Source organism: Chaetomium globosum, genomic scaffold (genome assembly GCF_000143365.1).
Source record: "Chaetomium globosum CBS 148.51 scaffold_2 genomic scaffold, whole genome shotgun sequence".
In the NCBI taxonomy this organism is placed as follows: Eukaryota; Fungi; Ascomycota; class Sordariomycetes; order Sordariales; family Chaetomiaceae; genus Chaetomium; species Chaetomium globosum.
This window is the reverse complement of record NT_165977.1, coordinates 4,696,688-4,718,782: the sequence shown is the minus strand read 5'-3', so window position 1 is coordinate 4,718,782 and position 22,095 is coordinate 4,696,688. Positions and strand designations below refer to the sequence as shown.

General features: G+C 56.0%; 9 protein-coding genes across 9 annotated transcripts; 5 read left to right on the top strand and 4 right to left on the bottom strand.

Moving 5' to 3' along the window:
• Positions 1–653: 653 nt before the first annotated feature.
• Positions 654–2,332, bottom strand: CHGG_03604 (uncharacterized protein; the record flags this gene model as incomplete). The annotated part of the gene is made up of 4 exons (XM_001230119.1): positions 654–1,519; positions 1,591–1,668; positions 1,737–2,261; positions 2,329–2,332. 4 exons carry the CDS (start codon positions 2,330–2,332, stop codon positions 654–656), a joined length of 1,473 nt encoding a protein of 490 aa, XP_001230120.1.
• A 694-nt stretch (positions 2,333–3,026) lies between these two features.
• On the top strand, positions 3,027–4,238 carry CHGG_03603 (uncharacterized protein; the record flags this gene model as incomplete). Its single annotated transcript, XM_001230118.1, has 4 exons — positions 3,027–3,063; positions 3,264–3,607; positions 3,719–3,921; positions 3,980–4,238. The coding sequence occupies 4 exons, from the start codon at positions 3,027–3,029 to the stop codon at positions 4,236–4,238; spliced, it is 843 nt and encodes a 280-aa protein (XP_001230119.1).
• A 1,080-nt stretch (positions 4,239–5,318) lies between these two features.
• CHGG_03602 (uncharacterized protein) lies at positions 5,319–6,466 on the top strand (the record flags this gene model as incomplete). Its single annotated transcript, XM_001230117.1, has 2 exons — positions 5,319–5,943; positions 6,012–6,466. The coding sequence occupies 2 exons, from the start codon at positions 5,319–5,321 to the stop codon at positions 6,464–6,466; spliced, it is 1,080 nt and encodes a 359-aa protein (XP_001230118.1).
• Positions 6,467–7,890: 1,424 nt separating this feature from the next.
• Positions 7,891–8,312, top strand: CHGG_03601 (uncharacterized protein; the record flags this gene model as incomplete). Its single annotated transcript, XM_001230116.1, has 2 exons — positions 7,891–8,080; positions 8,191–8,312. The coding sequence occupies 2 exons, from the start codon at positions 7,891–7,893 to the stop codon at positions 8,310–8,312; spliced, it is 312 nt and encodes a 103-aa protein (XP_001230117.1).
• Positions 8,313–8,595: 283 nt separating this feature from the next.
• On the bottom strand, positions 8,596–11,642 carry CHGG_03600 (uncharacterized protein; the record flags this gene model as incomplete). The annotated part of the gene is made up of 7 exons (XM_001230115.1): positions 8,596–8,695; positions 8,767–9,861; positions 9,918–10,057; positions 10,363–10,465; positions 10,901–11,076; positions 11,127–11,545; positions 11,597–11,642. The coding sequence occupies 7 exons, from the start codon at positions 11,640–11,642 to the stop codon at positions 8,596–8,598; spliced, it is 2,079 nt and encodes a 692-aa protein (XP_001230116.1).
• Positions 11,643–13,182: 1,540 nt separating this feature from the next.
• On the top strand, positions 13,183–13,860 carry CHGG_03599 (uncharacterized protein; the record flags this gene model as incomplete). Its single annotated transcript, XM_001230114.1, has 1 exon — positions 13,183–13,860. The coding sequence occupies one exon, from the start codon at positions 13,183–13,185 to the stop codon at positions 13,858–13,860; it is 678 nt and encodes a 225-aa protein (XP_001230115.1).
• A 1,076-nt stretch (positions 13,861–14,936) lies between these two features.
• Positions 14,937–16,232, top strand: CHGG_03598 (uncharacterized protein; the record flags this gene model as incomplete). The annotated part of the gene is made up of 1 exon (XM_001230113.1): positions 14,937–16,232. The coding sequence occupies one exon, from the start codon at positions 14,937–14,939 to the stop codon at positions 16,230–16,232; it is 1,296 nt and encodes a 431-aa protein (XP_001230114.1).
• Positions 16,233–16,933: 701 nt separating this feature from the next.
• CHGG_03597 (uncharacterized protein) lies at positions 16,934–18,267 on the bottom strand (the record flags this gene model as incomplete). The annotated part of the gene is made up of 4 exons (XM_001230112.1): positions 16,934–17,757; positions 17,831–17,914; positions 17,971–18,054; positions 18,111–18,267. The coding sequence occupies 4 exons, from the start codon at positions 18,265–18,267 to the stop codon at positions 16,934–16,936; spliced, it is 1,149 nt and encodes a 382-aa protein (XP_001230113.1).
• Positions 18,268–20,176: 1,909 nt separating this feature from the next.
• Positions 20,177–21,837, bottom strand: CHGG_03596 (uncharacterized protein; the record flags this gene model as incomplete). The annotated part of the gene is made up of 5 exons (XM_001230111.1): positions 20,177–20,378; positions 20,428–20,625; positions 20,702–20,976; positions 21,029–21,625; positions 21,688–21,837. 5 exons carry the CDS (start codon positions 21,835–21,837, stop codon positions 20,177–20,179), a joined length of 1,422 nt encoding a protein of 473 aa, XP_001230112.1.
• Positions 21,838–22,095: the final 258 nt, after the last annotated feature.

The window sequence follows — 22,095 nt, the reverse complement described above, 5'->3', positions numbered from 1 at the left end:
GCACGCTGGTCATCCTCCTGCACAAAGCCGATGCCTGGCCCACCGTGCAGCTGATCCACACCCTGTGGCAGCTGGTCCCCAGCGGTGGATTGGTGCTGTACAAGCCGCGGCGGGCGCACAAGACGCGGTCGTCGTTTTATCTTGTTGCGAGGGGGGTGAGGGTGCAGGGGGGGGATGTGGAGGGGGTGGTGGAGGGGTGGAGGCGGAGGTGGATGGGGGCGACGTTTTGGGGGGGTGGGGGTGGGGATGGGAAGGGTGAGGAGGGTTGTGTTCGGGAGGGGGAGGGTAAGGGGGATGGGATTGGGGGTGGTGGTGGTGAGGGTCGTGATGGTGATGGTGATGGTGATGGTGATGGTGGGGAGGATGGCGAGCGTGGGAGGCGTGGGTGGGAAAAGGAGTGCAGGGCGGTGTTGGACGAGTTTGGGGAGACGTTGGCCAAGTTGGCGGAGCCTGTGTTTGCGGTGCAGGCGGAGGCGTTGAGAAAGGCGCCTTGGATGAAGAATGTTGGCACTGCTTGGGGAGGAAAGGCGGGCGTGAAACGTGAATAGCACCAGACCGCTACATACAATATCAGCAGCACGAGAATTGAGTAACACACTAAACACACTACCTGTCCTTGGCAACTCCGTCCCCAACCCCCACCCTACCGCTATCTAGTTATTAATCTGTATCTTCCCAAGCCACTTGCTGATGTAGTCCGCATCCCCCGTCGTGATCCGCTCCGAGTATGTGTTCGAGTCGTTGGGTTTCTTCCCCGACACCTTGTCCTGCAGTACCCGCAGCAACGCCACGTAGATGCGCTTCTTCATCTCATCCAAATTGCTATTCCACTCCGCCTTTGCACGATCGACGGCCACCGGGTCCTTGCCCTCGACATAGATGTCCGGCAGTCTCCAGTTGAGATACGTGTTGGGGTGGCCAGGGCGGAAGCGGACCGGTGTAGAGATAATGTCGAAGTAGTCTGTACACAGTTTGCAGACTGGCTTGCTGGTGCCGATGTACTGCCAGCCGTTGAAGAAACGGTACGACTGTGTGCCGCCTTCGGTGCGTGACAGCCACTCGTGCAGGAGCATCTCTGCGTGTACAATAGGCTCCAGCTTGCGGTCCCATTGTTCTGCCAGCTTGGCGTTCAGGTCGTAAACCTGGAGTTCTGCGGCGTGTTGCCTGTAGGCTTTCCTCTGCGCTTTGGTTGCATTGGGAGCGCGGTTGAGGATGTCTTCGACCGTCTCGGGGCTGAGTGTTCCCGCCTTTGCATTTGGCAGGCTCGAACGGACAGTCTCGATGTCAAAGTCGCGGAACAGATCCGTCTCGGCCCAGATGTGGCGGGCATTCACAAGCGAATGCGCAGCGTACCGATAAGACAGGAGGCGTCCTGCACTGTGCTGGAGGGCGGACCAGCAGCCACCTTTGGCCATGGTGTCGTCGGCAACGGCGCCAGCTTCGATATACCTCCATGTTGGCAGCTGTGATTCTCGGGATGTCTGGATTGCTGCAATAAGTCGCATTGTCGATTCGATGTCTGTTATTTTGTCGAACTTCGTTAGCAATCCCGCGCAAGTTGCCTGCTCACTGGGAAACTGATCTACTCACAACTATCACTCTTTTGGCCATCCTTGACCTTTGGGAGAAAGGCCGCCAATCTCTGCAATTCTTGTTTCGCATTGTTCCCTGTTGATGGCCACCTGTCAATCAGGGCTGCTGGGCGGTCCGGGCGAGAGTTGCTTAGGTAGTCGTACCTTGCTCGGTGGTGTCACACTTTGCGATGCATTTCTGCAACTCCTTCTCTAACGAGGTGAGGTAGGATCTGGCGCGGACCATGTTCCAAGTTAGAATCTCTCGCATCAGACGTTTTTCCATCACTTCGTCCGAGTCGTCTGTCCTTTTCTCCACGCTGTCCTTGAGAATATTGAGAACGGCTTGGAGCCCGGCTCGGGCGTTTTTCATGGCGCCGGTACCCCTGCGGTTAGACGCCAAAACATAGCACAACCGACCATTATGGATGATCACGGCCAGTGCAGAGACGGTGTTGCCCTTGGGCTCGAAATCACAAATCTGGGCCAGCTTGTTGACCAGCGTTTGGAACCTCTCTTCCGGAGACTGGTGCTCGTTTTGAGGGCCATCGGATGGTGTTCGGCGGGATCCTCGAGGACAGACTTGGTTCAGGCTGTCGAGAAGAAATAGAGGCGGGTAAAACTCGTGTCGTAATGTGCTCTGCTGGTTCTTATTGAGCTCTTCTCGTTTTCCAGGAAAGTCTAGCACCGCTGCCAAGGGGTATCACCGTTTCAGCTCGTGCCGGAGAAGCGAAGCCCGGGGACAAGGACCGCTTACCCATGATACCGCCTGCGCCGGCTTTTTACTAGTCTTGATAGATTAGTTTATCCAGGTGGATGGGTGAGGAGAACGAAGCGAAGGGCGGCCGGAACCTCAGTCACAAAACGGAACGACACAAAGTGACAAAGCTACATGGCATGCACAGACAACAATATCCCGTGGATGGGGCAGATGCCTTGGCAACATGTTAATGCCCGGGTCCTATGGGAAACATGCGGGAGGTCTATAGCAATTGTGAATCTTGTCAATCAGGCCCCCAGCAGATGGGTCGGTTGGGACCACATGGTGCCCAGTTGGCCAATCCGGTGACGCCGGAGGATGCTGTGCAACCTGCGTGGGCCAATAACGCAACTGTGACCTGCCTTCTCGACCTCCTTGCGTCCATGGCTCACTACTATTGGATGCCTTGGAGGCAGTTGGCACAGCTTTGACGGATCTGCCCAACGGAGGCAGTCAGGCAGAACGACACGCTGGGCCCACACCTTCGGGGTCAGAGTTTTGCCGCTGGCTGGCCTCACACCCTTGGTACCTCTGCGTTTGTATTTTCAGTAAACTGCGGCTCCTTTTAAACCGCAAAGATACGGCCGCACTTTCTGCTGCAGAGGAGAGCCCGGTGGGCCCTTTCGCCTTCAACGAGGTAACTTAGACAGTTGGACCCTCTCCTGCATGCGTGAACAACTCCGACGAACACTTCCATGGACGACGAAGAGTACTATGGGGGGCAGCTCCAGGGTAAGTGAACGCCTAGTAATTTTGGGATACCGTTTAAAATCCCTCGAGATGGGTCTGACGAGAAAAGGATGTGCCACCCCTGGTCTAACGTCGGAGCTTGGCCCGTTCCTCGATCCCGGACTGGTTATCAACGGTAAGATTGGCCTGCGGGTTGCCCCATCCGCTGTCTCGGGATATTGTGGACTGACGTGGAGGTGAAGGTTACAGCATCCAAAACCAACCGACGGTCGATCCGCAAGACACCATCGTCGCCGGGGGTTCTAGGCTAGCCGTAGGCCTCACTATCGAAACGGACCAGCACGAGGACCCCACGCCGAGTTACGCGACGGGGTACCTCTGTGGGAACACGGCAACATATTTCGTGGGACACGAGGGCATTGCTGCGGCAGAACATGTCTCCCAGGCCATGGCAGACGTGACCTCGCCCAATATCTGGCCCGTTCAAGAGATGGGGTATCCTGGCACCCCGTTTCTTTCAGCAGAATACGGCCCTCATACGGTAGAGGACGAGACCCAGACGGCCTCAGCGCATATCGGAAACCAAGTTGCGCCGCATTAGTCGGACAACTCGTTACCGCAGCATTTCGAGGGTCCACCCCGGCCTTTCGAGGTGTCGCAGTCCGGTTTCTCTTTGTGCTCTTTGTCCGCTGAACAGTCGTCCATCGAAATTCCAATTTCCTATCCATCGGCCGAAAACGATTTCCTATCAACAATAGTTACAGACCAGTCATCAAGCTCGAGTCCTTCGCCGCCATCCTCTCCGCTGAGTAGCCATATCGAGCCCGGGGGAGACATCGTTTGTACGGAAGGTAAATGTGCGCAGAATCCCCAGCGATTTCGCAGACCTGGGGATTACAAGTAAGTTGCCCCACCAACTACTCAGCTTTATGAGGCCCTGCAAGGCTGACATCAACAGCATGCACACGAAGAGACATAGACTCCCCTACAAATGTACTTTTGCTGGCTGTCGCTGGGGTCAACGGGGCAAGGGATTCTCTCAACGCCGCGAGTTGGAGAAACACGAGAAGACTCACCTGGCTGGTCTGTCCTTTTCTTGCCCGGTCAAGAGCTGTTCTAGCAGCGCCACGAGGGAAGATAACCTGGTCCGGCATCTAAAGAAGACACACGGTATCAAGGCCAAGAAGGCGGACATTGCCAGTTTGTACAGAAGATAGCTCCGTTGGGACTAGTTAGGTGAACACTCAGAGGATGGTAGACGGACGGACTCCTTGGTTCTGTAATTGCGACAAGTGAACAAACATCGTTTCCCAAGTGTGCCTGTTTCCAAGTTACCCCTAACCCTCGTCATTGAAGCGGGTCGGTTTCTGGGCCGCGCCGTCGGACATCACTCGTGACCAAATGCCGTAAAGTTGCCACACGAAGGCCTGGCCAACTTAAGGTCATTGGCTTGATTGGGTAATGGGAAGGAGTGGTATTATTTGATGGCAAAAATCGGAGATCATTGAATAGTCGCGCGGCTCGCTTGCAATGCCTCGAGTCCTGGTGGCGGCTGGAGTCAGCCACAAAGTGGAACGCACGTGAGGGGGAATTTGGGAATTTGGGGGAATCAGCTGTTGTGTCTTGGCTCGGGGTCGCTTAGTCACTCCCACGCTCAAGAGAAGCACAGGCCATGAGGGGTACAACCATTGACCTGGAAGAGCACGCGCGCGGATGTTTTTGCCCCGCCATTGATCTCGGGCTATCTGCGATATCCGATATCTATCCGATTCGACAAGGGAAAGGAACCACATAACTTTGGGAACATTAGCGAAGGTGCGAGATCATCTCTCGCCTCGACGGCGGCGTTCAGGCCAATCCGACGGCCTGGGACGCATGGCTAGGAACGAGACGGACCCCATTTCCCACGCGCCAATTTGCCCCTCTTGACCCGCCGCAACTCCACCGATCGAGACGACAGCAAAAAAAAACAAAAAAAAAAAAAAACAAAGGCAGTCACGCATTCGAGCACGAGACCATGAGATTGGAGTCGAGACCCGACGGGAGACACGAATTCGTGGAGACGCTTGGCCGGCTTGGTCACGCTCAAGGCCGTGTGAGTCCCGTGAAAACACCGGTCGAACCTCGGACCCGCGGAAAGTCACCACAACTCGACCGACAGTGCCCAAGGTGTCCTAGGCACGCTGCGCACGCCAGGCACACTGCCTAGGCACCATTTCAAGTCTTTCATCCCGAGACGAAGCTTCGCATTCCTCCGACACACACACACACAAACTGCCAAATTCATTGTTTTCGACATGGCCCAAGAACAATTCGCCGAGCAATCGACATCTGGTCGTGAGAATGGCAACGGCCACGAGTCGAGCCCCCTACATTCTCCGTCGCCCGCGCGTGCCCCATCAGCCGATCCCGAGCTACAAGGCCACGCCCGTCCCGACCACGCGCTTTCTCCGGCTACCGTAGATCATGGCGACGAAACATTCAAGGTCTCGGCCGAAGCCGCCCTCAAGCTCCTTAGTGCAGGAATCGAGGCGCTGGTCAGCATGACGGGAGACATCCCCCCGACACCGCCTCCCATGAGCCCGACAATACCACACATGAGGGGAATGGACGCAGAGAAGATCAATATTGTACGCTCGAACTCGGAGAAGAACCTAGCCCGGCTGGCCCAACGGAGCAGCGCGGCGACCTCGCCCATGCCGGGGCGCTCTCCCCTTCAGCACGTTCAGTCTGCCTCCGACGCGGCGGAAACACTAACCACAACTTCACAGCCGCAGGAAGTTGACGGCGTGCGCCTACGCACAACGAATCCCGCACCAGCCGCCGCACCGGGCCACATCACGTGTCACCTCACCACGGACGCCCCCGCCGTCCAATCCCCCGCAAACGCAATCCCCACAACCGCTCGTACCGTACATTATCGTGAGAGATAACTCGCAACCGCTAAACCTCCAGCACAGCGCCATCACCCGCAAGTTTTACTGCCCGAGTGCCACCCCCAATCTCCGTGACCGAGTACCTATCACGCGTGCACAACTACTGCCCCTTGTCGGCGGCCGTCTACCTCGCCACATCGCTGTACATCCACCGGCTGGCCGTGCTGGAGCGCGCCATCGTCGTGACAAAACGCAACGCCCACCGGCTGGTGCTGGCCGGGCTGAGAGTAGCCATGAAGGCGCTGGAGGATACGTACTACTCGCACGACGTCATTGCGCGCGTCGGGGGGATAAGCGGGAAGGAGCTGGGGCGGCTGGAGATCAGTTTCTGTTTCCTGACCAGCTTCGACCTGGCGGTGGACGCGTCCATGTTGAAGCAGCACTGGGAGTTATTGCAGAAAGGCACCGAGTGTTGGAGCGTGTTGGAGGAGGAGCTGCGGCAGCAGGACCGCGGGTTTGTGTCGTTTGTGAAGGCACCCCCGGAGGGCGGCGCGGAGGCGCAGGCGTGAAGAGTGTGTTTTTAAAGTGATACCAATTTGTTTCAGTTCTGCACTTGCATGCGTCGGGGATTACAATGACGACCTTGCATGTCGGTACCCGATGGTAACCATGTGGTTCGGGCTGTACAAATCGAGTATGTAATTCCGAGGTCACAGTGCGGGGGCATGGACCTCATGGGTACCAAGAGGTGCAGTACTTTCTTTTCTACATTCCTATTTTTCCTATGTTTCATATGTCATATCTTTCATACTTTCTCTTACTTCCATATACGTGGGATGGCATGTATTTAAATAAAACCTCCGGGGCTCGGAGGCAGATAATCCATAGTTAATCTCAAGTCGTTCATTGAGCGGGGCTGCTTCAATGACGTGACTGTACATCGGTTAACTACCCTCTCAGTATAGGGCGTTCAAAGTGGGTGACAAAATAATCAAGCCACACAGACCACTCCCACAGAAAATTCATCCCCACCAAACCAGCAGTATCTTGAACATCACAGTCATTTGTAGTCCCAATTCTATCTAATTACCGCTCATTTTGCCATCAAGGTCTAATGTTTGCTGTAGGATTTTACAGTACCTTTTTTTATTTACATCGTGATTGACGACGTAATCGCGACCAAAAAAAAAGGAATCTACCCCTGAAGGTTGGTGTTGATCCTGCTGCAAATATTTTGTAGAAGAGCGGACCGCTAACCGCATTTAGTATGAAATGACCGGGTTCTGTGGCTCGATTATTTCGTCACCCACTTTGGGCGTGTTAATTTGCGGACACGATAATTTTATCGCTTCTCCCTCGGACAGAGGAATAACGACACGGCCAGCCATCTACAGTGTCAGTAGCCGCGTCCGGAGACTACGCTCCGCTTCAACAAGGTTCCGCCCTTGACCACACGTGCAGAAGCCGGCCTACCACGTCTGTAGACTGTGGCCAGTGAAGATTTCCTACCCCAACCGATCTCTATTCGCCTTAAGATATGCATGAGATCGGCTTAAACGTCATCGACAAGTTGCGATATTACACGATCTCCAGCCATCTTACTCTGGCACATCCGAATGATCCGACAAAGCATTGATGTTTAGGCCCTACACAAGTATTATCTTCTTATCGGCGATTGGCTGGAAGGTAATTGCTTATTCGAAGAATCGAATCCACCACACCACCAACCAAACGTTGCCCTCGAGCAACATGACGCCCCCTAGTACCTCAATAACGTCACTGCCTCGAATCATGACCACTCACACACTATAAGGTACCAATAGCATGTATGCCCGCCACAGTGTCGTCATGGAACGTGGGGCCCAACTCGCCCTCCTCTATGTATATATGGCTTCAATCTTCGTCCCGTCTCTGAAGTGGGAGAGCAAATCGAGCATCCCAACCCCCTCACCCCGCCCAACAAAAACAAAAACACCCATTACCTCTCAAAACCATGACCGAAGCAGCCCCTTACCAATCCGACGAGAAGCTCGGCGCCAACCTCCCTCGTGAGGCGCCCCCAGGCCAGGTCAACGATCCGTCCTACAAGACCCGCGGAACCGAGGCCGTGCCCGTGGTAGACGACGACGCCCCCGTGGACGATCCCATGAAGCCCGGTCGGGCGGATACGGATAAGCAGCTTGGTACGTTATGAATGCTTAGCATCTCACCGCCGTGGTTCACTTAACACACGCCCCACCTCATTGTCAATCAACCGGGAGAAGATACTGATGAACTTTTGTGCTGGTTGCAGAGCAGGATGAGCGCGAGGCGATTGATAAGAGCAATATCCTGGGGGAGAGGACGCGCAAGGCTAAGCCGCCGGGTACGTATGCGGAGCCGTCGGATGAGCAGATGATGGGCATGAAGAAGTGAGGGTTGTTTGGACGCGGTCGCATATGTACATGGTCACCCTTGACGTTAGCAGTGTGAATGATTGTTTGCGAGAACCAATAACAAATCATGCAGTTGTATATTGATTAGGTTGCCTTCCTGCCTGTATCCAATGCGGAGCACTTTGAACAGCCATGATAATATGATGGTATTGTTGGAAATGACGTTACGCCGGCTGTTGGCCTGACGTTCTTCTGGGACTCGTTCCGTTTTTACATTTCTAAATAGTAAGCGAAACGGTAATGAAGGATTAATGAGTGCACATTTAGCTGCTGGAAATGATCCTCTCGATCTCATCAGGGTCCTTGATCACGGTGGTCAGGTTGTCGGCACCACCCTTGGTAATAACCAGGTTGTCCTCAATGCTGCACCGAGTTAGCTACAGCACCATCCTCCAGAATAATCAACTTACCGGACGCCACCAACATCCCAATACTTCTCAAGGACCTTGGTGTCGATATACTTGGCATGCTTAGGATCCTTCAGGTACGGTTCAATGATGAAGCTGCAGAAGTAAATCCCCGGCTCAACCGTCACCACACTGCCCTCCGGAACCTTCCCCCTGACGCGCAGATACCGAAAAAGGGTGTCCGTGTCGGCGTAGTTGGGGTTGCCGCCGGTGTCGTGGGTGTCCATCCCGAGATAGTGTCCCAAGCCGTGGGGGAAGAAGGCCACACTCGTCCGATTTGCCAGGATCTCCTCCTTGTCACCCTTTAGAATGCCGAGTCCCAGCAAGCCATCGATGGCAACCTTGTGCGCCAGAAGGTGCACGTCGTCCCAGAGAACATCCTCTTTTAGCGCCGCGATACTCTCCAGCTGCATCCTGAGCACAATATCGTAGATAGCCCTGCTCTCCTTGGTGAATTTGCCGTTGATTGGGAATGTCCGAGTGACATCCGAGGCGTAGCAGTCCCACTCCGGACCGCCATCGAGTAGTAGGTTCAGCTTACCCGCCAGTGGCGCATTGTTGTGCACATAATGCAGTGTGGCACCAGCCCTGCCCGCAGCAAAGATGCCGTGGTACGACTGGTTGGGTGCACCGGCAGCGATGGACTGAGCAATGAACTCGGCTTCGAGCTCGCGCTCGTTCTTGGCATGCCTGACCTTCCTCATGACGGCGTGATGGGCGTCGGCGCCGATAGCGTTGGCTTTGGCCATCATGGCGAGCTCGAACTCATCCTTGACCACCCGGCTGACCTCGATGGCCTCCTTGAGTACGGCAAAGTTCTTGTTGTCGAAGCCGAGGAAGGTGACGTGATCTGAGACCTGGCCGGGGATGGCAAAGACGGTCGACTGGCTCTTCTGAGCACCAGAATGGGCCAACTCGGCATTAATCTCGGTAGTGTACTTGACCTCGTCCACGTCGAACCTTTGTAAGGCCTCCTCGGCGGAGACGGGCAAGCCGGACCAGATGACGCTCTCGGGGTCGATGGGAGGGATGAAGAGGGTGGTCTTGGCCGAGTCGATATCGTGGACCACGAATGAGTCGGCGAGCGGGCAACCGGTCAAGTAATAGAAGAAGCGGCGCTGACTGGGTTGTTGGTTTTAGCTGACGAGAAAGGCGCGAGGGCTTATGGGTCGCCATACCGAAACGGCTCAGGCTCGTCATTGTCCTCGAGCAACTTGGTCATGCGACTCTCGAGGTAGAGCACGCCGGTCGCATCGGGCACTTTGGTGCGGATGTAATCGACAACGCGCTTAGCATGTCGCTTGGCGGGGTATTTCCCCTGCAGAATGGTGTTGTAGTCCATAGTTCGGAAGCTGCTCACGGTCCGTCGTGGTATTGGAGGGAAGAGTCGAGAGGGGCGGAATATCCTGAAAAGAGAAGCGAAGTTTTGCATCATCGGAATGAGGGGCAGCGGCCGATACGGGAAGGTGCCCAAGCTTGCCGTCAGATAGGAAGGAGCTCACGGCGGGGCAACGGCAGCTCCGACAAGGCCCTGGTCGCACAACTCCGCGCCAAGCCTTCGGAAGACTCCTTGGCGCGGCTTCCGACGGCTGCAGAAGCTGAGGGAGGACTCGCTTAGCTCACCACGCGAAGTTCCACATTTCGGGTGGATAAACGGAGACAATCCAGTCCCCACAGGATGATTTGGGCTTCCACAACGGCATTATGTGTCAGAATACGGGATTCACTGGTCCAATCAGGCAATCAAGTATGGTTGTTGTCCGCGCTTGTTCCGCGTCCGTTGTATTTTTCGGTGTGTCCTCGTTCAGACTCCGACATGTGGGTCCCCTTGGGGTTTTTACCCGTCGAAATGAGAAGTGATGGTTAAGCTAAACATGCCCCGTTTTCTTCATATCCGAAGCCGCCACCCCGATATTCTGACATTATGGTCCTGGAAATTGCAAGGGACATGGCCGAACTGGAAAAGCGATGGTTTTTATTTCAGACACGCATCACCCAACCCTAAGATACATAACTTGGCAATCATTGATCTCATCTAGATCAGTCATCATCAGTATCGATAGCGTCATCTATTTGAAGCTGACATGAACATGGTCCCTAGGTGCATTTCTTCAGCAATACGTCCAGAATACGAATACGCTTGCAACATTTCGAGACTTACCAGTGGTTCTGGGTGATGTCGCCTCTGTCCTCCATGGCGCGCCAGCTGGTCCACGCCTTGACGCCGTCGACCGAGGGGTTCCAAATGCGCTGACCCCAAATCACATACTTGAGGTTGAGCGTGCCGCGGTTATTCATCACCCACTCAGCGATCTGACGGCCGGACGAGGTAGGAACCTAGATGGTATCAGCATCTGCCCCGTTTCCACTCAACGACACAAACTTACACCACCGCCATCCGAGCACATAAAGTCAATTGCCTTGCCACAGCAGTGATCCGACGTGCCGGGGCAGGCACAGTCCCTGGTGCAGTAGATCTGCCTGACGCGGCCCTTCCACGCGGCGACGACCTTCTTGGCGCCCTCCACGGCGACCGACTTGCAGGCGCCGACGGCGGGGAAGGCGGGGGCGCTGTATCCGCCGAAGCCCGAGGCGCTCGAGGAGCAGCACTTCATCTGGGACGGGCCCGGGCACTTGTTGGCGACCGAGGTCCCCGCGCAGTCGCTCGACCAGCGGCAGTTGCCCGCGCTACCGTTAGCGCAGGACGCCTTGGTGCAGCACTTGATGTTGGAGGCGTCGGCGGGGCAGGCCCCGGAGATGCTAACGCCGCCGGCGGACGCGCAGTTGGCGGTGGAGATGCAGACGCCTACAGAACGTCAGTGATGATCTTGATGGGGTGGGTTTGGGGTCGGGTTACCCGCTCTGCCGCCGGACCCAACGCAGGGCTCGTTGACGGCGGCCATGGTGGCCGTGGCCGTTAGGAGGAGAAAAGCCTTGAACTGCATCGTAGCGGGTTGCGGAGACTGGTTGGTCGATCGTGATGGTGTGGCTCGAGACCGGACTGGTTTGGGCCTGTGGAGGTCTGGCCCCTTTATACACCTAGTTCCCTCATCCTGGACGCCACCATTCCAGTAACCCCCGCCGCTAAGTAGCAAATTCAACCCACTAGACCTTTCTGCACATGCCACGGGTACCCTCTTGCAGACGGGATGCTCCCTAGCCTCCTGTCGCCCATCGGTCAACACCTTGGCGGCTTATCATTACCTTCCTTGGCAGGGTCAAGCGAACACTCTGCCCGAGGGGGTCGTTCTCAGCTCGTCCGGCGCGGTTAGGCTGAACGACTCGATCAACAACCTGATGCATAACCTGCCAAGAGAGGCGCGTCACGATCGCCGGCTCTCCAACCCCATGATGTTGCGTCTGCCAAGGTGAGCTATTCCTGGAAGACAGGGGCGGCCGCCGATTCAGTTGCTTGGTTGGGCAACTGATCTCTCTGTGGAGTCTAGCCTCGGCTGTCAACAAGCGGCACAGCAGGAGACTTGATGACCCGACTCAACCCCGAAGAGTGCAACGAACCAAAGTTGAGTTTCATTTTCAAGAACTAACCAATGGAGGGAAGGAGTTGATGAAACAAGGAAACAAGGCTTCCCAAGAATACCTAACCGCATAAGGTATCTAGTGTAGTTGAAGAGCCAAGTTACATGTTTTTGGGGCGCTCTCTTATCTTGGGTAGGTTTCCGGTTCGGCGAATCATTGGGCTAGGCCACTCCGAAGAGTTGCGAACACCACGTGCCAAACTAAACACCGAGGCCGTGCAGAGACGGCCAAGGATATCATGTATGTTTTTTCTGATTAGGTGGTACCTAGCAGTCGTCCAGCCACTTGCTCTCCTTCGGAGGACGGTCTTCCCATGTCAGAGTGAGACCGGTGCCCGCAAGCGTCGTATTGGCGGTGCCCTGTATTATTAGGTAACGTTAACTAGTTGATTTTTGTGGTAGTTAGTTAATGGCGATCAGTGAACAAGATCACAAAGCCTACCACCTTGATCCGACTTATCATCATCAAAAATTTCTCCAATAACCAATGTTTGCGGTTAGAACAGTTCAATATTCCCAAACATGTCCCAGATCAATGACGCATTGAATGAACATGAATCATGCCGTCCCGGACAGTGGCGCGTATTCGCGCGGAACGAATTTCGCGTCTTTCATTAAGAACAGGTTCAATCCTGTCAGCCAACTTCCCAGTGTTCCAGCCTCCTTCACTTGTGCCCTCAACCGAATCGTTTAGTTGAGGGTGATTTCTTACCACCGTCTGTCGTTCTGCACACCCGAGTAAGACCTATTCCCAATTCACCCTTTCACAACCTACATTTCTCAGCGTTTAGGTACTCTTTCCTAGTCCATGAATCAAGTTGCATTTAGGCAACTTCACTTCGCGCTGCACGACCTACCGACTCGGTTGTAGATTCATTCCAAATAAGCGATTCAATCCACGCTTAAGATGGCTTCTCTGTTGGGGATGCCGGTCGAGGTCCAGTGGCAGATATTTCATCGACTTCTGCATGCTCACGCCGAAAACGAAAATTCCGAGTCCAGGCCCTATGGTGACACCTGGGAAAGCACATTAGTGCATCACACTGCCCTCGGGAACCTCTCGGGAACCTGCAAACACCTCAACGCGACCACGGCCCCTCTGCTTTATCAACGGGTCAACGTTTCGATCTGCTATCCTGCCACGTTCATCCTAGTTCTCCGGCATTTTTCCCGATTTCCCAAGCATGCAGCGTTTGCCAGGGACCTCACCATCGACAGCGACTACACCTGTTCTCCTTGTTCCAAATCGCAGAGGTACTTTCTTGTCCAAGAGGCATATCGCTTGGGTCTCGATCTATCATTCAAAGGCAACGGCCGATGGCCTCAATTCGGATCGCTCTTGATTGACGTGGCCTTGTGCCATCTTTCCGCCATTCAGAAACTCAAACTCATCCTGCCTTTGATCACATCGAGTAACGAAGAATGGTGTCCAGTTTCCCCCAACGAAGCCAACCCGTTCCGCTCGGTCGAGTTCGAGTATGCGAGTCGATTACCCCCCTCGTTTGTTTTGTGCTCTCTGCAACGCCCTCCTGAAGGCCCTGCTGCCGTTGAAGGAGACTATCCGCAACTTGGGCCTCGACTGTAGTACGCTCCGTGCCCGGAACATCAAAGAACTAGACCAACTGTCACATTTCAAAGCTCTGCGGTCACTGCGACTTCTGTTTGGGTATTGGCACGCTGGGGATAATGCCGCGCTGGTCAATAAGTTTCCGCCCCATCTCGAGTCCCTTTGTGTCGGGGCAAGCGACATCCCGGTAGACGACCTCGCGATCTTGCTGAGCGCGTGTATTAGAGACGGCCGGCTTGCAAACTTGAGACGGTTCGAGTACACGTTTCTAGTGGCCGAAACAACTCACCCGTTCCCAGCTGGGGGCGAGGGTATCTCACAAGAGGCTGCGGCAGCTTGAAGGAATGTGGTGTTCAATGTGTCTTTAGGCCGTATCCACGGCCCATGTATGACTTCCAGCGTTGGAGATTGCGGTAGTGGGGCAAATCAACACACCCTTTCGACAGGTCCCTGAACGGGAGCCAGTTTCCGTCCTGAGTCCGACAGGTTCAGCTTGATGGCGCAATCACAGCACCTAGCGCAAGGTAGGAGGGAAAGGATTTGGGAGAGAGGAGAAGCCGGGGGATCTGACCTGATTTAGGCTCGCATGCAATGCCGGGGCCCATTTGTAGTACCTAGGTAAGGTAGTTTACATGCACGATAATTGATGTTGGGTTTTACTTGTTTGTCACAGCCAATGATAGAACCAGTACCATGAATTAAGCATTTGTCAAGCAGAGCATTTGGTTTAGCCGACCGACTTTTGCCCATGACTTTGAGCGCTCCATAGTGCTCGGGTAAAGTAGCACAACACCGGCAAACAGATTTAGGCAGTTGGAAACGCCAATCATTACCAAGTCTTGTTTGCAGAGCAATGCTACAGAGCTAGCTTAACGTACAGCACTATAGGCAGTTGATTTATTCTATCTAGGCCACGTTGCCTCATCCACCCGTGGCAACGTCATAACCACGCGAGCTTTCCTCTCGCTGTAAAGCACCCCGAAGGTTTGGCCGTTCACACAAAACTACGACCTAGGTTCTTCTTCGTTGTTGTCTTCAGTAGGCTACCATCAGACGACCCAGGCCAGGGACCATCCCGTTGGCATCTCCACAATATGGCGTGGAGCTCACTCTCGCTGACTCGAGTGCTCGTGCTCGGGCTGCTCACACGCTGTGCCCTTGCGGATTCTGACACCAAAGCGGACTCTCCGCAAGGAGGGTCGGCGGATGGCCTGGCCTACGAACAAATTGAAAAGGTCAACATCTACACCGGCAATGGCACTGCCCCCCAATCACCCCCCGTCGAAGGCTGGTGGGAGTCCAAGATCTGCTCCGGCGCCTTCTGCGTCTACACCAACCAACGCATCGCCAACGGGCGCGGCCTGGTCGCCGTGACCAGGTTCGAAGAGTTCCAAAAGCTCGAGCGCATCGAAGACCACCTCAACCGCGGTGAGAACAAATACCTCGAAGACCCCATCCCCTTGACCACCACCGAAGTCCCGCACAAAGGCCCCGGCCTGACCGCCACCAAATCCATCCGCCGCGGCAAGCCCCTCCTAGTTGCCTCCCCCATCCTCATCGTGCACAAATCCCTCTTCGACCAAGTCCCCAAAAAATCCGAACGCACCCGCCTCCTCGAAGCGGCCATCTCCTACCTCCCCTCGCACACCCTCACCCTCTTCAACACGCAACGCACGCCCCGCCACCCCTCCGTCGAAGCCATCCTGCACGCGCACCCCTTCGAGCTCGACCTGGGCTACGCCACCCACAAACAAACAGCCGACGACCACTCGCGGCACTTTGCCAACTACCCCGAAGCGGCGGCTTTCCAGCACGACTGCCGGCCCAACGTCGCCACGCACATGGACGCGTCGTTCGCGCTGCGCGCCACGGTGGCCCGCCGCGTCCAGCCCGGCGAGGAGCTCACCCTGAGCTACATCGATCCCTTCCTGGCGCGGGACGAGCGGGCGGCCTGGGTAAAGCGGCATCGGGGCGGGGAGAAGGGGGTGGAGGGCGGGTGTCCGTGCCAGGCGTGCAGTCCGCCGGGTGGGGTCAAGGGGGAGAAGGCGGTAGAGGGGGAGAAAAGGTTGAAGGAAATTGTGGCGTTGAGGGCGGAGCTGAGGAATCATGATAGTTCGAAGGTGGACTTTGGGGTCATTGAGCGGTTTTTGAAGCTGTATGAGGAGGAGCGGCTACATGTGAGGTTGGCAGAGGCGTATGAGCTGGCGGCGCTGAATTTCAACTATCTTGGGGATGATAAGCGGGCGAAGAAGTACGCGGAACTGGCGGTGCAGGCGGGGATCGTGGAGGGGGGAGTGCAGTCAAATGATGTGGTTGCTATGAGGGTCATGGCGAAGGATGTGAAGGGGCATTACTCGTATCGGTACACTCTTAAGAGGCGGGGGCAATAGGGGTTAGATTGAATTGGAGATGGGTTGGTTTCCAAGTGTCGTAGAAAGTTAGGACGTAGACTATAAGGTATAACAATCACGTTAGTTAGTTTCTTCTAACCGATATTTTCACATCAACAATCCTGAGAACAAGCGTTCATAATGCAACGGTGTCGAGAATTTCGGCCTAAGGGCAGAGTACGGCGCCCGACACGTTCCATTCTTGCTGAGGTTTTGGCTGGACTGCGCTTTCGTCGGGTCGTACACTGCAACATGACTTGAACCAATGCAGTAGATCGTTGGCCATCTTGAGTCCGGAAAGGGTTGACGGTGTAATTAAACCCCAAACGTCAAAGCATCTCACGAGTCACAATCAGTCAGGAAGCCCAGACCAAAGCAATGTTTTTTTTGTTTTTCTGTCTGTCGCTCTATTCTAGTCCATCGCCGATAGGAAGCAAATTCCCCCCAACTCGAGTGACCCAAACCGAAGCGCAAAGCAGTTGCCGAAAACATGGTGTCTCAAAATCAGAATCCAACCGGAACTCCTTCCCATATCCAGATCCGCTAATTATGCATGTAAACCAGCCCCATCCCACCAATGCCCGGGTATCACCGATCCAACCGCCCACTCCCAGGCCCCCAACCCAAAACCGACATAGGAAATCCCCACCAACAAAAGAAACCTAATCTGAGCAAGAATGAAAGCTGCCCCGAAACCCCCTTTACAACCGCCTCGAGTCCCACTCCGACACGCCATTCCACGCCTGAAAATCCCTCTGCAACCGATCCATCGCCTCACGGTCCAAGCCCCTCCTCCTCTCCGCCCTCTCCAAATCCTCCTCCAACTCCCTCTCCCTCCTCCTCATCCTCTCCAAATCATCACTCAACCGCTTCCTCTCCCTCTCCCTCCGGCCCCCCTCCCCCATCTCAAACCGTCCCCTCAACTCATCCCAATCCAGCCCAATCTCCCCCGCATTCAGCGACACCGCCCGCCGCTGGCCCGCCTGTGCATGCACCGCGCACAGGTCCCGGTCCAGCCCCACCGCCAGCAGCGACCCGGCCGCGGTGGCCGGGTCGGCGCCGCGCCCCCCCCGGCCGCACCCCACCCCCGCGCACGCGTGCCGCGCGCAGTAGTCCACCAGCGTGTGCACCTCGCCGCGGCAACCCGAGGTCCGGCAGGTGTGCAGCTCGCAGTGGTCGAGGATGTCGCGGGAGGAGGGGGAGGGGGAGGAGCGGGAGATGGCGCGGGGGCGCTCGCAGAGGGGCGTGCGGCATTGGTGCGAGGCGCAGTACTGCGGGGATTTGGATGATGAGGATGTGGAGGGGGAGGAGGAGCGGCCGGCCGAGGCGCGCCGTGTGCAGCCGGCCGCCCATTCGCAGAGTTGGGTGCCGTAGTGCGCTGCGCAGGTTGCGTCGAGGCGGCCGTCGCGGTGTTGGTGGGCCGGGCGGGTGCAGTTGGGGACGTTGCAGAGGATGATGTGGGCCGTGCAGCGCTGCTGGGTGCGGTCGGTGGCGCGGAGACGGCATTCGGAAGATGTGCAGCGGTCTGGGGAGAGGGGATGTTAGTTATGGGAGTCTGGAGGTGGTGGTGGAGGGATGTTGGGGATGGGGGAACATACGAGAAGCGCAGAACCACCGGACGTGCTCGCGCACGCCATAGTGCTCGCCCATCTTCTTGCAGCCGGGTTCACCGCATGTCAAGTCTGCCGGGGTTTGTTAGCATCGACTTCGGGCAACTGTGTGGATGAGTGCGACTTACGGAGTGAGCAGTATCGCTCGTTCGAAGACCTGGGGTTCTTGCAGTGATAGTCCACCTCGCCGGGGTAAGTCTTCTCGCAGGTGTCTGGCGTGTGTTAGCCGCGGTGGTCTTTGACGTGGAGAGCGGGTAAACAAACGCACGGTTGGAGCAGTATTTCGAGTACACCTTCTTGTCCCCGTCCGGCCGGCTGAAGGCGTGCTTCTTGTTGCAACCCTCAACCTGGCATTTTCGGGAGTCGTCGGTGAGGACCTCGGAGGGGCCCGAGTAGTAGTTGTATGAGGCGTCTGAGTAAGGCATTGTGGAGGTGGAACGCGATGCGGTAAAAAGTGAAGTTCTCAAGCGTGTTGAGGACCGAGCGCGGCGGACGCGTCGAGGTTTTAAACGTGGGTCTAGGCAGACAGAGTTGGGGATTTGAGACGTTGCAGGATACACGGTGTCTGGGGTGGAGGACGGGATACAAAACGCTGATTTTATATGTGAACAGATGGCTTGATGCTGGTTGACTGGTTGCAAGTCAAAATCCGAAAAAGGAGAAAGCTCGATCGGTTTTATGCATCAAACACTTAACCCCAGCACCAGCAGTTGAGGGAGCCATGCGGGCCGCTGCAAGATCCATGGGATGGAGACTGCAGCAGTCCCTTGCAGATGCAGGGAAAATGCGGCACTGCACCAGGGTCAAGCAACACTGCCAGCAGCCGCAACAAGGATGAGTGCGCGGGGGGGGGGTGAGTGGGTGAGTGAGTGACCAATGTCATACTGTGGCGGAGGCGCAAGGCGGCCAATAAAATCCCGCCTACCCCAGAAAAACGCCCAATTTGGACCCACCATTTTCCCATTCCGCTGCGGCCTGAGCCACCACAAAGTTGAAGGAACCATTCGCAGGGATCACAGCCATCCAGAGGGCTCCGATTTCCAGACTGCCGGGTCCGATCGAGGACACTACAATTCGCATACGACTCGCGGCTGCAGCGGCTGCGGGTTGGAGGAGAATCTGCAGCCGACGGACGTGTTTTGGTTGAGTAGCACAGACGACAACACGGTTCATACGCCCATACCCTTGCCTCCCCCGTCAGAAACAAGAAACACGTGGAATGGCCCAACAAGCGGCGGCCGACTTCTCTCTTACCGGCGCAGATGTTTCACTCACACATAACAGACTCTCAAGGTTGAGACGAAAACTCCAGCGTGGGACAAGTCCGGGCAGATGACCAAAGAAACCGGACCACCAGGTACGCGTCACCGGGACAAGGCAGCAAGGGAGAAAAAAATGGTGGCCTTGTCCGAGCAAACATCAGGTCGGCCGTGAGTGACGTCGTGCGCGTCGCAGGCAGCCTGCACACCATCTTTTTTCGGCGGGACTCTCTCCTCACCGAAAACATACCCAACCCAGACTGCGCAGTTTGGAGGTCTGGGCTCTGGACAGCGGCCGCCAAGTGCGTCACAAGCGGTTGGTTGCCTCTTCCGGCGCCTGCATATCGGCGGCACAGCGAGGAGGCGGCCGTGCCTCTTCTTGCCCTCTGTCAGCACCAACCAATGGGGACGGGGAGGCCCGGAACCGCACACACATTTTGGTTTCCGGCTCCATCGGAAAAAATCATGTGCTGGGAGCGGGAGGGAGCCCATTTGTGAACCCTAAACGTTTTCGCGCCGATGGAAGTCGGAGTTGCAACGCAGACGCTTTTTTTGCAAGGGCACCAAAATAACCATGTAATAGGCCGCGTTGTTCGCACAAATCAGCTGTTTGGCGTTCATTGGCCATAGTTACGCAGTTTCATTCATGATCTGGAGTCTGGACGAGGCAGACTCGGAAAGACAGAAATTATCGCCTCCCAGATGCCTCTCATTTGGTTGTTTGCCTGCTCGCCTTCCCCACAGGTCGCCTCATAAGCGAGAAAAGCGTGATGCGTTGTGTCGGTTAACCACGTGCAGTCCGACGATAAGGGGCTGTTGTATCGCCGTGGCAGCCGCTGAATTTCATTGCACAGTCAGCGATGCCGAAGGATGCCGCGACAAATGAAAATGCGGTGTTCACGATAGTGCGTTGCAGCGCAGCGGGCCGCCATCAGCCGCCCTCACTTCCCGTGCTGTGAGACAGGTTGCGGGGCCATCCAACACCTGCAGAACGCAATCAAGCTCCCGTATCCAGTAGATGAGGGGTGACCCCTATGATTCGCTGTATTGACGCCCCAATCATTCACACCTATCATTACAGGTGGTATCTAAACGACTTATTCTCCCTATCCGTAAAGTCCTCCAACCCTTGGGCATCATCAGGTGGACCATACTGCGCCTCACGGTTCTTGTTCTCCCTCACGAGGAAGAACCGAAGGATTTCGGAGCAGAAGAAGCAGACGACGAAGCAGATCATAACGCCGGTGAAACTCTTGTCATAGCGGGGGGCATACGATCTGGCTGCATGTTAGCAGCTGTTGATTGGAGGAGGCCATGAGAACTTACGCATCAAACATGAGGGGCCCGATAATGTTACCGATCGAGTATGCAATGAAGGTCGCGGCCGCATAAACGGCTTTCTTGGTGTGGCCGGCCACGTTGGACGTGCCGAGGCCGATGCACTGCACCCACGCCGAAGAGAAGAAGTTGATCAGGTAGTACCCGACGATACGACCGGCCGTGTTGGAAGAGGGAAGTTGCCAGCTGTTGGGGTCCCCGAGTCAGTACTACCATCACCGCATGCATGGTGTCTCTCACCGGGCCACGTCGGAAGACTTACAGCAAGGCGCACCCCAAGATAACCGGGAGACACGACCCCGAGATGATGTGAAACCGCGAGTTTGGCACAAACCGGCCGAGGTACCCAGACCCGAGAATGCAAATAAACGCCAGGGCACCAATCGGCAGGTTCAGCAGCAGCGACTCAAAGATAGTGAACCCCATGCCGTTGAACACAATGGGCGCAAACACGGTAACAGCCCCCGACCCCGTCGTCGACACGATCGACAGCACACAAATCCCCCACATCTGGTAGTCCTTCATGGCCTCGGCGACCTGGTACCACTTGAACGTCTTATTCTCGGGCCCCCGCATTGTTCCCGCGCACGCGCTCCATCAGCAGGGCGCGCTCCTCCTCTGAGAAGCCCTTGGCATTCTGCGGCGTGTCCGGGAACACCCACCATAGGGCGACGGCCCAGAGGGCGGTCACGCCGCCTGCGATGAAGTACATGTACTGCCACGGCTGCATGCGGCCGCCCTGGATGTGGCCCATGCCGTAGTTGATGAGCGGCGAGACCAGCAGCGAGCCGCCGCTGAAGGAATACCACCAGCTGGACCGCGAGATCTGCTCCGCGTGCGTGTACCAGAGCCCGACGACCAGCATGAAGATGGGCGAGACGCCGGCTTCGATGAGGCCGAGGAAGAAGCGGTTGATGAGGAAGTCTTTGTAGTCGCGGCAGGCCGGGGTGGTGAGCACGACGATGGACCAGAGGAGGCAGATGACGGTGATGACGATGCGCGTCGAGTATTTTTGGGCGAGCAGAGAGACGGGGTAGGTCCCCGCCATGTAGCCGAAGTAGAAGATTAGCGAGGCCCAGGAGTACTTGAGGCCGTCTTCGAGGCCGAGGTCCTTGCGGAGGCCAAAGATGGCGGCCTGGCTGAGAAGCGCCTTGTCGTAGAACTGGAGGGCGTAGGTGAAGCACAGCTGGATTCCGGACTTGTTAGGATGTCCCACTGGTATAGTCCCAGTAAAAGGGCAATACTCACTACTGGCATCACACGCCAATCAATCCTCCTCAGGAGTTTCTTGTTGATCTCGGCATCGAGGGCAACACCCGCAACACCATTCTCGACTTCAGCCGAGCTGGCTTTCTCAGAAGTCGGCCCAGCTTGGGCCTTCTCGAAGTCTGTGGTCATCGTCTGTCGTACCGCTCCGTTGTTTATCGATCAAGGGGTTGAGTTTGTGGCTGGAGAACAAAATGACAAGATCTGACAGCCCGGGTGGAGGACAGAGAGGTTTTAAGTTCGTGGAGAGCTGTCCATGGCTCTCCGACCGTCTTCCCCAGGTTCCTTGGCAGGTATGCAGTGCAAGGAATCCATGCTTCGATGAGGCTGCCAAATTCCCGAAGAAACTGCCGTTGCGGATCCCGGGCCAGATCCCGAGAGCGGTTTTTG